General features: G+C 42.2%; 1 protein-coding gene across 3 annotated transcripts in view; it reads left to right on the top strand.

Moving 5' to 3' along the window:
- LOC126416153 (protein croquemort-like) overlaps positions 1 to 5,006 on the top strand; it is a 235,427-nt gene extending 230,421 nt beyond the window's left edge. For all 3 annotated transcript variants that reach the window (XM_050083705.1, XM_050083703.1, XM_050083704.1), the window contains one exon: positions 3,582 to 5,006. In XM_050083705.1, the coding sequence (XP_049939662.1) occupies positions 3,582 to 3,822 (241 nt within the window). In that variant the 3' untranslated portion in view covers positions 3,823 to 5,006. The remainder of the gene's footprint in view (positions 1 to 3,581) is intronic.
- Positions 5,007 to 12,994: the final 7,988 nt, after the last annotated feature.

Genomic DNA, 12,994 nt, shown 5'->3' with positions numbered 1-12,994 from the left:
GGGCCAAGATCCGACGCCTCTATGGCTATCGAACCCCTGTCAGCGTCCCTGTGCTCTCACTGAATGGAGCAGTTTGTACAGACTCCGGCGAAATTGCCAACAGCTTGGCAGAGCATTTTGCTCTTAGTTCCGCTTCTTCCAATTACCCACTGGCCTTCCGCTCCATTAAAGAGCGGATGGAACGTCGGAGCCTTTCGTTTCGCACCCACCACCCAGAATCTTACAATGCTCCATTCAGTGAGTGGGAATTTCGCAGTGCCCTAGCCGCTTGCCCTGATACCACTCCTGGGCTAGATGGCATCCACTGTCAGATGCTGAAACACCTTTCAGTGGACTGCGAGCGGTGCCTCCTCGATCTTTACAACTGTCTTTGGGTCGAGGGGGAGTTTCCGTCGCAATGGCGGGAAGGCATTGTCATCCCCATTTTGAAACCTGGAAAGAACCCTCTGGAGGTGAACAGCTACTGTCCCATTAGCCTTACCAACGTTCTTTGCAAGTTGCTTGAACGGATGGTGAGCCGGCGCTTGAATTGGGTACTGGAGTCTCGGGGCCTTCTGGCTCTGTCTCAGGGTGGGTTCCGTAAAGGCCGCTCCGCCACCGACAATCTAGTGAGCCTGGAGTCGGCCATCCGTACTGCCTTTGCCCGCCGTCAGCACCTGGTCGCTGTCTTTTTCGACATGCGGAAGGCGTACGATACGACATGGCGTCATCACATTCTTTCTATGCTTCATGGATGGGGTCTTCGGGGTCCTCTGCCGATTTTTATCCGCAATTTTCTGTCGTGTCGTACCTTCCGCGTGCAAGTCGCGGCCTCGTATAGTTCCTCCCACGTCCAGGAGACCGGTGTGCCACAGTGTTCTGTTTTAAGTGTCTGCCTGTTTTTAATAGCCATTAACGGGCTCGCTGCGGCCGTGGGAAATTCTGTCTCCGCTTCCCTGTATGCTGACGACTTCTGCCTTTACTACAGCTCTACTGGCATTGCAGCTGTTGAACGTCAGCTACAGGGCGCTATCCGCAAGGCGCAGTCTTGGGCTGTAGCGCACGGTTTTCAGTTTTCAGCTGCCAAGACCCGCGTTATGCATTTCTGCCGGTGCCGAACAGTCCATCCTGATCCGCGGCTTTATCTTGCCGACGAACTCCTTGCTGTGGTGGGGACCCACAGGTTTTTGGGTGTAGTTTCTGATGCCCGGCTGACTTGGCTGCCTCAGATTCGGCAGCTTAAACAGGCGTGTTGGCGGCATCTAAATGATCTGAGATGCTTGAGCCACACCCGCTGGGGTGCCGACCAATCTACCCTGATACGGCTCTACCAGGCATTAATTCAGTCTCGTCTGGATTATGGGAGCCTGGCTTATGGCTCAGCATCCCCATCTGCGCTGCGGGTACTGGACCCAATCCTACACAGCGGCATACGGCTTGCCACTGGTACTTTCCGCACCAGCCCTGTGGACAGCTTACTAGTGGAGGCAGGTGTCCCTCCCCTGCGGTTACGGCGCCAACGTTTGCTGGCCGCTTATGCTGCCCATGTTTTAAGCTTGCCCGGGCATCCAAACTATCGTCTCCTGTTCTCGCGATCGGTCGTGCATCTGCCAGAACGTCGGCCTCGGTCTGGTTGTACAATCGCGGTCTTTAAATATGTCTGCTTGTGTCTGTATATGTGTGGATGGATATGTGTGTGTGTGTGTGCGAGTGTATACCCGTCCTTTTTTCCCCCTAAGGTAAGTCTTTCCGCTCCCAGGATTGGAATGACTCCTTACCCTCTCCCTTAAAACCCACATCCTTTCGTCTTTCCCTCTCCTTCCCCTCTTTCCTGATGAGGCAACAGTTTGTTGCGAAAGCTTGAATTTTGTGTGTATGTTTGTGTTTCTTTGTGTGTCTTTAGACCTGCCAGCGCTTTCGTTTGGTAAGTCACATCATCTTTGTTTTTAGATATATTTTTCCCATGTGGAATGTTTCCCTCTATTAACCAGTGACTAATTCTTTAAGAGTTATCGACAGCTAGTGGGACAAGAGTTTCCTAGTATGAAAATAAACATGAAATTTCTTCTCTTATGTTACCACAAACCAACACAATGAGGTTTTCTCGTAAGCTATTGAGCTCTCTGGCTGCCAGTTGTTTACCGGCGAAAAACGAAACACTACTCAGTGACAATAAATCTCAGTATACCGTAATGCTGCCTTTTCGCACGGGTAATACACCCACTGACCATATGCGCCCTGCCTCGCCTCACCCCTCCCGCATGCTCACGTGACGCGCGGTGCGAGAAACTGTGCCGACGCCATGCGACATGGCGCAGTCGCGTCGCAATTTGCGCCTAGCATAAAGAATCTGTACCGTATTGTGGCTTGTCATTTGTACAAAAAAAAGGGTTGAGAGAGGTGAGTTAAGTTCCAGAAACTGTCTTAGTAATATACTATGGTGAAAGAAGATGCGTAGTGTGGCACTTGCACACAGCAATTAAGTAAGGCGTTAAAAATTCATTAAGGTTTTAGTATTTCGGCCATTATTGTAAGCTACAACTAACACACAGTTAAGTACAAAAAATCTAATCTCTCTCTAGAGAGAGTCCACCTTTTTGACTTTGCCTGAAGCAGATCTGGAGGACCTCTATGCAAGCTGAAAACTAGAACAAGGTACCATTCTAGCAAACACCTAATGGGAGTTGGTTGGTTGGTTGATTTAGGGGAAAGGACCAAACAGCTAGGTCATCGGGTCACATTGGATTAGGGAAGTATGGGGAGGGAAGTTGGCCATGCGCTTTCAAAGAAACCGTCCCAGCATTTGCCTGAAGCGATTTAGGAAAACCGTAAAAAACCTAAATCAGGATGGCCAGATGCTGGCTTGAACTGTTGTCCTTGTGAATGTGAGTCCAGTGTGTCTAATAGGATTGCAGCAAAGAACAGATAGTTTACTATGTCACAAGATTTGTGACCTGCTTCGGGCAATGTCAAAAAGGTGGACACTAGAGAGAGAGATCAGATGTTTTGTACTTCACTGTTTGTGTTAGCTGCAGCTTTACAATAATGGCCTGAAATATTAAAACCTTACACACACACACACACACACACACACACACACACACACACACACACACACACACAAGAAAATAGTGTCAGCTCGAAAGATAGCAACTCTCTCTCTCTCTCTCTCTCTCTCTCTCTCTCTCTCTCTTTCTCTCTGCTGAGACATGAGACACTAACATTATTGTACAATGTGTGAGAAACAAAATGGTTTGCAATTGATGTCAGATTAGTGTAGTTACACACACAGACATACTTCAAAAGAAGTGACATTTACAGTTTGTGTTAACTGTGTACTTGAACAGTCATAAGTCATACTGAGGAAGGGAATCACTTCGAGAATTCATGATTACACTACCCTTGAAACACTGATACATATGTATACTTTCAGGAGTTGTCAAGACACTTTTGTTGTTAACTGCAGTAGCAGTGATTGGTATAAGGTTTCACTCCTACATTTTGCCCAGAAATAATTAAATATTCCAGTTCCTACATGTTTCAATGTTTAACTGTGTCACAAAAATATAAAAGCTAATTGCTCTTTGTTTTGAATGTTACAGGATGTTTGAGAATCTCCCCAGGAGGATATATTTTCCAGTATTTTGGTTCAACCAAAAGGCAGTACTAAGCGATGAATTAAGTACATTAGCGAAACTAGTGCAGATAGCACCTGATGTCGGAATGGGTGTTTTCTTTGGATTAGCTGGAATTGGAGCTTTGATGCTATTCATTGGAATAATGCTGACTGTGCGCCATGGTTGGAAAGGCTCAGACACACAAGGGCTAATCTATGAAAATTAAGAATGCATTGATTCATCAAATTCATATTGAAGTGCCTTCAAACAAACATTGAAAAAGACCCACCTTAGACACAGCTGTCACATAATTTTGTGCGGTTTTCACTAAGAATTTTGTGGCCTTTCTAAAAGTATTTTTGGTACTTTTGTGTGCCCTGATAAAATAATGTTTTCCATTGTCTCCGGTATTCTTTTGTATCTCGGCTAAAGAATTAAGTTTTCAAGTTGTAGTTTGATTGTTAGTGGGAAGCTATATAGCGAAGAGTGAAACGATGATACATTTAAAAATAATGCAGCTTACAGCATGTGTCACATTTAGATTCTACAACTTGTAGTTCAGGATATATCGTGTGTGTGTGTGTGTGTGTGTGTGTGTGTGTGTGTGTGTGTGTGAGACAGAGAGAGAGAGAGAGAGAGAGAGAGAGAGAGAGAGAGAGAGAGTGAGAGTGAGAGAGATGGAGGAGCTGCAGTGCAACCAAAGACTGTTTTACTGTTCCGTTTTGAGATTATGTAAATATTCTGTTGTATCAAATGAAGTATAGCATTTATAATATGTTCAAATGTGATTTACTGATTTGTGTAATGAAACAAAAGTAAATTAGTTACAGTTTAATGTGTGATCAGTGAATTTTGTATGTTGCTCCACTGATTATAGTTGTTTTACAAAATTGTACTGTAGAATGCATTTTGTATGTATGATGTCTTACAAACACAACACTTTTTATATTTTTACACAGATGTAAATGGATGTGGGTTGAAATTTTTGTTCAGTGCCTCTGTTCGAAGATTTTGGTGTGCAGGCAATTAAATCATCCATGAAGTGAAGTGCCAGCTGTTCTGTTTTTTTATGTCAAGTACATAATTCTGTAAGAAAAGCTCTTGAGAAACAGAGCAGCTATATCCTTCCATGGATAATTTTATTTGTGGTGGCACATCAGAAATTTCTGTGTACAATTTTCATTTAAGGAGAAAGTTTGTAAGTTTTGTTTTGTAAAGACAAAATAATGTAACATAGAGCTTGATTTTAGTAAACTGAGGCTGTGATGTGTTACCAGTTCCTGATTCATTGTATGGGAATTCTATAACAAGGGAATACTGCTTTAGTGATACAAATGATTACTTATGTAATTCTTGTCTATTATGAACTGCATGAAAATCGGTGAGGAAAATAACAGTATTGAAGTATGATTCATGCTTGTTATGGTAACTTGGCCAAAATTTATTACCTTTAAATACAATTTTACTTTTTTAATATATAAAAATGAAACCATAAATAATATTAAGTTCATAGAACCGACACAAGTTGCTGTCAGTATTTCTTATTGATCAGTTTCATTCAATCTGACAAGAGTATTATATAAATGACTTATTTGTGAATGAACTTGACTGTATAAGTTACAAGTGTTACACAGCTATCTTAATCTTTGTCATTGCCAGTGTAATCAGCCAACTGCTTTGAATGGAAGTTAGCATTAATGTAAATTGGATTGTTCCTTTATGCCAATTTAAGATTCCATATTGCAATACTTCGTAAATTTCATAGTTGCTTATGATGCTGTTGTTTAGTTGAATGAATCAAGGCAATAAAAAATAGTGATTGTGACTTGTGGCTGTCCTACAAACTTAGTTTCAATTGTTTATATATAAAGTATTAGTTTTTAAAATCTTTTATTCATAATACTTCTCATACCTTAGAGCATTTTCTCTGTTCCATAGATGTGCCACAGTGTAACTCTGATTTGTAAGCTGACTAAAACCATTTGTCCAGTAGGTAGTATTGTTCGCAAATGAGTGGAAGTGGACAGTTTTTGTAATCTTTCTAAATTAAGACAAATGCCAGGATGGTTCTTTTGAATGGTGGATTCCTCTTCTTTTACTAGCCTTGTCCTAGCCTAGCTTCAGCTGCACCTCAGTGGAGCAATAAACCCTAATTTTTCTATCTTACATATATGGAGGTGTTATTAGCATTTGGCCCTTCTAGTTAAAAAGATTTTGTGTTGGATAAAAGATGTAGTCAGCATGTTGCTGCCCTCAGAGTTTATAAAATAATTTAAAAAATCTTACTTTAAATTTGGTACTCTACCCTCTGTACTATTTAACCCTACCTTCAAGCTTTTGCCACTTTGAAAATACTTCCCAGAAACTGTTACAAAAATTGTAGAGTGCAAGACAAAGGGCGATGCTTTTACCATTAGTGGTATTTCTTCCATTCACCTTAACTCTGTCAGAAATATCAGTAGTATAACTGACTAACATTACTGGAAAAGGGAGCAACCATTCCAGGTGGGTTACAAAGGAACTCTGTACTGCAAAGTGTTTGTGTGACTTCATTTTGAAGGTATCTGCTTATTTTCATATTAGAGCTGGTTTTGATTGCGCTATAATTACTGCCTGACCTTCTGAAATGCAGCAGAATAACTTCCAATAGGCACTGTGAAGCACACTGACAAATTGACACATTTGATGATAGATACCAATGAGAGAGTCATACATAAGCACATACCTAACATACAAAATATCACTTGGCTGTCAGGTGAGATGGAGCTCATAATCTATTGTCATTTTACACAAGTTGTGTGTGGAAAAGAATAAATGCTAGATCATTGCTGGAATGTTCTACTCCCGAATACCACCACAACTCATGGTGATTGGGGATGTTCCCTCAGTGTTTGGACCAGGTATTTAGTTCCTTGTAAACTATTCAAATACTTTTCATAAAGAGCTGGCCAGTGTAAAATGTTATTTTAAATACTTTACTGCCAAATCAACAATCAACACTTACAGTTGTTGTATTTAATAATTAAGTCCTTTAATTATAATTTTTCCTCCATTTTATCAGTCTTTGTTTCAAAATAGCCCATTACTTAAAACTGGAAATAACACAATGAAATAAATGTGCTTTGAGCCACAATTTAGGTATGTCATGAATAATTCACAGCCATGAAATGACACGCTTTATTTCAGCAACATAGGAGAATAAGTACTCTTATTACAGAAGAAATGAAAACTATAAACTTCAGTTATTTTCATAGGTAGTGCCTCCATTTGATTCAGAGGTGTATGTGTGAATTACATGGACCAAAGCAAAAATGTGTTCCTTGACATTTGTCATAAAAGGAAAGGTATTGTGACTTATTACTTGCTTAATGAACAAGATACAACACACTATGAAATGGTTAGGTCAGTTTAATATAAAATAAATAACTCATTTGAAATTTTTGTTTTAAAGTTTACATTAATCATACAAGAAGAGAGTATTTAAGGAATCTTGTACCGTTTGCGCCGGCCGATGTGGCCGTGCGGTTCTAGGCGCTTCAGTCTGGAACCGTGTGACCACTACAGTCGCAGGTTCGAATCCTGCCTCGGGTATGGATGTGTGTGATGTCCTTAGGTTAGTTAGGTTTAATTAGCTCTAAGTTCTAGGCGACTGATGACCTCAGAAGTTAAGTCGCATAGTGCTCAGAGCCATGTACCGTTTGCAACAGTAAAATGTGGTAAATTTTGTGATACCATCTATTGGGGCAAGTATTCAGTATGTCATAAAAATTACAGAGTGAGTTTTAGAAAAATTAAGCTATATTTTAATATTGTGACAACATAATATCAAAACAAGAATTTTTCATTTTCTTATAGCATTATGTTTCATGACTGAACTATTCAAAGTTTGTAGTGTGGCAAAGTATCACTAAGAGATACAGGCACTGCTACACAACAAAATTGGTATTTTGAATAAGCCAGGTGAATTGTTTGAAGAGTCTAAGCCTGTTTTCACACTGGCAATGTAATCTCTTTGATTCAACTGTGCAGTTTGGTCTCTGAAATGTGTGACTGTCATGTAATAATGCAGACAGCAAACTCACTAGAAGTACTTGCTTCGTTGAGTGTTTACAGCTCTAGAAAAACAGTGTACTATTTATAACAAAAAAAAGAGAGAACTTTAAGATTTCTCAACTACTTCTTAGTAAGAAATTAAGTGTTGTTGCATAAGTAGAACTAAAAATGTGTTCATTAGTGTAAACACTAACTATATACACATATCCTGTAAACTGACTCGTTCCACATCATTTTGATAAAAGAATAGTTTGGATGATCTGTGGAAAATGTAACTAATGTCTTCAGATTATGATATGCATTAATCACACAAAGGAAAATGTACAGTACAAGCATAAAATATGTAATACATATCTCAAATCAACACAGGAAATGCGGCTCCTACATTCAGCGCACTTTACTTCCATAATTAGAGTCCATCCAAATTATGGTAATAGCAAGGAACACAAAAATAGAATTAACATAACTCAAGGAAACAATTCGTTGACACATGCTGATAGCAAGAGTCTCAAAAAATAGTGAAAATTGGAGCAATTTAAAATACAACTCTGCACACCACAGCAATGTGTAACCACATGTCAGCATTCCTAGCGGGCAGTTCGTGAATTCGGTTGACACATCATAAGCGAATAGTCGATCGTGCAATGACACCTGCGCGACTGTCCCTCAGGGAAGTGGAGTGTCGTCTTACTTAGATGCCTCAGGTGCCACCCTTGAAGCTTGTGAGGAAGTGCATCTGGTGTCTGGACCACGTCTGATGTTGCATCTGTGTTGCTGGGGATGCAGATGGTGTCTGTCTGCTGTTGGATAGTGACGTTGGTTGATCAGGTAGTGGAAAGTGATCATCTAAAAATTCCTCCAGCACACATTCTGGTTTAACACAGAAACAGTGTTTCTCTTGCTATTAACCAAATTGTCCACCATCATATCATGTCGTGCTACTACACGGCATGATTCAGTATATGGTGGCGTGGTCAGAGGCTTGACATGGATGCAACATTTCAACACTCTATGGATGGGTGTTTGCTGTGTGCTACGTCATTGATGCTGGTTACTGTCACATGTGTGAGATCTGATCTCTCAAAATGTTCTATGAGCTGCGGTAATTATCATATGTCCCCCATTGAGGCACCCAGTTTGACAAATTCAACCGCGTCTGTAGTAGTTCCCCATAGACCAGTTCAGCAGGAGACACATCGACGTCTGGTGCGGAGTTTGAGCAGAACTAATGGTAGGGCCGTTGTCCATTTCGATCATGACACACAAGACTGACTTTTAGGGACCAGTGCCACCGCTCGACCATGCCATTGCTGGTTGGATGATAACTCATTTATATGTGATGTGACACGCTTGAAAACAATTGTGCAAACAAATCAGACTCGAATTGACATCCTCTGTAAGTTGTTATATGCCGTGGACATCCAAAGCAAGTGACCCCATTGGGCTTAAGTGTGACAACTAGCATTTCAGCAGAGATTATGAATAGCTGCCAGCCAGCGTTGATTCTTTCAGCAATGATTGGCAAATATCATTGACCTTCTGATGATGGTAGTAGTCTTGGGATATTAGTGTGTACATGGGCGAACCTCTTTGTTGTGTCTGGGAATTTGCCTACTGGCGCAAGAACATGACATAAAACTTTGCTGTGTTGATAATTCACGCACACGTGAGACCATCGATGGCAGTCCTTTTGTATTCCACGCAGGTGAGGAATATTCAAAATGGCTCCAACTTTCTCCAGCAGTGGGTGTTTTTCCACTGACAAAATAAGATGGGCCAAAAACTTTGTCTCTGGTTGTCCAAACACGCATTAGAGACATTCAAAACAATGGGGCAGGCGGAGGCAAATGTGAAGGTGATGACCAGAGCCCTTTAGACGGGTGGATGCCCTCAGTTGACATAGTGTCAAACTCTGACTTAGTGACTGGATGCCGATCAGGAGATAGTTGTCTTGGCCTTCATGAAATCAGAGGGTCTGCCATCCTATTAATGTAGTGCACGGTATCGCGCCATACCTGTTGAGGTGGTCTTGTGAGAGCAGGGAACTGATTGCTCGGCGTACCAGTTTCCTGTATTCAAGGTCACCTTGGCGTCAAATGCAGCACTGTGACACTGAAACCTAATGGCAACAATCTGGTGATGATGTCCATTAGCCAATCATTGGTGAGACTGGGAATCAGGCACAAGAAGTCTGTGCTAATGACAGGCTCCATCACATCTGCAGTTATGAAGTTCTACACCAAAGCACACTTCAATCCCAGGTCCAGTTCCAAGTGCTGCCTGCCGTACGTTGCAGTAGCAGACCTGTTAGTGGCCGACAGTCACTACACAGTGGCTGGACAAGTACACAGTGACCGGGCGTACTTGTGTAGCTTGTCCCATGGCAGAACGCTGAGACCATATCCTGTATCTCTCAAAACCTTCCTGTTCTGGCTGTCGAGCAGTTCACTCATCTGTTTACTGAGGGCACTGACATTGCTCAAGAGGCTGTCATTCTGCTATTTGTTCAGTGCCTCAGCCATATTCAATAGACTTGTAGTCGGGTCTGCTACATGCTGTTGCCAGGTCAGAGCAGGAGGTAGGCACAATTGCATCTAAATTACAATTGGCCACATTGGCTACAGCGTCGAGTGGCACATCTGTTTGCGACATGATGATGTGTTTCCCTTGGGCCATCAATCCGCTGCTCCACAAGGAATAAAGTAATGTGTCTGGAATGGTGCATGCGCCAACTTTACTCCTCAAGTGACAGAGATATTGTGGTGATATCTTGTCTCCAATATCCTCTTGTGTTGATACTTCTTGCACTCTCTTCTTGCAATGATACTGGAAATTCTGTCTTTCATTTCAGGTATTCTTCTGTGTTGGGTGGTGAAGTTGTAATATCTTACACTATGGCATCGTATCGGTGATCCATTGACTAACTAATAAAGCGAACATGCAATTAGACATCACACCGGCACAAAGGAAGCTTGCCTCAACCTGCATGAACCGTAACACTGGTGCCAGAACAGGAGATAGCCATACCACCAGTTTTGAGATTGTGGGTGCATCTGTTTTGGGCTTGTTTCTGTTATTGAATGGGATTTTCTTGAGCCTTTTAAATCATAGTCTTGACCACAAATCACACTGGGGTCACCATTGTCACATGTGCATGAGGCTTGCAGCTTAATTTCATGTTCGTATTGTGGAACAATTACATTCAATGCACTTTATTTCCATAATTAGAGTGCTTCCAAATCACAACAATCACAAGAAACATGAAAATAGAATCAACATAACTGGAGGAAGCCGTTCTTTAACATTCGCTAAGAGCAAGTGTCTCAGAAAGTAGTAAACACAAAGCAATAATTTAAAATATAACTCTAGGAAACCACAGAACATCCATGCGCCACAGCAAGGAATAACCACGTCAGCAATCAGAGCGCCCAGTGTGCGAATTCAGTTGACACGTCGTAAGTGATCACCTGATTGTGAAATGATGGCTATGCGACTGCCTGTCTCGACAGTCAAATAGGAACAAAGTTGCACCACTGAATCACCCGTGAATATTGTCAAAATCGACTGATAGGTTGTGACCACATATGCAGTCGGTTATCCAGCTAAATCAAGAGTACGGAAGATATTAAGAGAGTTACATGTGAAGAATGTGACTCAGACCCAGAGAGAAATTTTCGGATAAGAGCCTAATATTAGGCTTTGCAGTTTAGTTGTGGTCACCAAAGAGGGTGTCTTGTATGCTCAAAGACAACTGCCATCACGATACATGGTAACTAGCGTTTGCTGTCTCATATTTAAACAGGAATGAGTTGTTCTCACCAGTATTTAGAAGTCACATTTGTACATCTCTCATGAATAATGGAAAATCCTCAACTCTAGTGAAAACATGTTCTGGCATATACGCTGAAACGCCAAAGAAACTGGTATAGGCATGCGTATTCAAATACAGAGGCATAAGCAGACAGAAAGCAGCGCTGCGGTCAACAATGCCTATATAAGACAAGTGTCTGGCGCAGTTCTTAGATGGGTTACTGCTGCTACAATGGCAGGTTATGAAGATTTAAGTGAGTTTGAATGTGGTGTTATGGTCAGTGCACGAGCGATGGGACAAAGCACCTCCAAGGTAGCAATGAAATTGGTATTTTCCTGTACAACCATTTCACGAGTGTAGCGTGAATATCAAGAATCTGTAAAACATCAAATCTCTGACACTGCTGCAGCCAGAAAAAGATCCTGAAAGAATGGGACCAGCAACGACTGAAGAGAATCATTCAACTTGACAGAAATGCAACCCTTCTGCAAATTGCTGCAGATTTCAGTGCTGGGCCATCAACAAGTGTCAGTGTGCAAACCATCCAATGGAACATCATCAATATGGGCTTTTGGAGCCGAAGGCCCACTCGTGAACCCTTGATGACTGCACGACACAAAGCTCTATGCCTCGCTTCAGCCCGTCAGCACTGACAAACTATTGATGACTGGAAACACGTTGCCTAGTCGGACGAGTCTTGTTTCTTGACACCCTCATGATTCATGCACTCTGTATGTCAGCAGGGGAGTTCGTGCTGTTGGAGGCTCTGTAATGGTGTGGGGCTTGTGCAATTGGAGTGATACGTAACACCTGATATGTCTATATACGATGCTGACAGGTGACACGTATGTAAGCATCCTGTCTGATCATGTGCATCCATTCATGTCCAGCCTTTGCAGCATTTTTTTCCTTTCTGTGCTGCATGCCTATCCTCTTGCTATTCTTTTTCCCCTCCCTTGGGGAACATATCTGGGGTATTATTGTGAATATTCTGAAGTTTGTTGCTGACATGCGAACAGTCTCACCTTTGTTTTTCACTCCATTTTCCTTTCTTTGTTTCCTTTCTTCTCTCACTCCTTCGCTTCAGCATTTGAAAACCCTCTTTTTTTTTTTTTTTCTTCCTCCTTCCTGTGCGCTCCTGAAGGCTGGCCCACATGTCTGACACATAACAGGTGACTGGGTAATGCGTAATTCCCAGCCCGAAGTAGACAGGTAGGGTTTGCATGTACCCCCTGGTACAGGTCAGGCCTAGGGAGGGGTGACTGCCTGAGCTGCAACCTTCCCAAACTGCCGATTGGTCCCTCTGTCAGGTGTTCAGGAGGTGTGACCTGAGGTGTGAACACTCACTCAAGGCAGATGCGCCCCCTTGTGAAGGGGGCCCCAGTTGGAAGGAGCGCACCATTGGAGACGCTGGCAATCATGGGGGATTTCCTCGCAATGAGTCAATCACCTTCCCACTCAACATAAACATAATGAGGCTAATTATTCAAAGACCCTTCCCGCTACGCCACAGTTCCTCGTGGTCTCACATACT

Source organism: Schistocerca serialis, chromosome 8 (assembly GCF_023864345.2).
Source record: "Schistocerca serialis cubense isolate TAMUIC-IGC-003099 chromosome 8, iqSchSeri2.2, whole genome shotgun sequence".
Taxonomy (NCBI): Eukaryota; Metazoa; Arthropoda; class Insecta; order Orthoptera; family Acrididae; genus Schistocerca; species Schistocerca serialis.
Note: the sequence above shows the minus strand (reverse complement) of the source record. Positions and strands in the feature narration are given on the sequence as shown.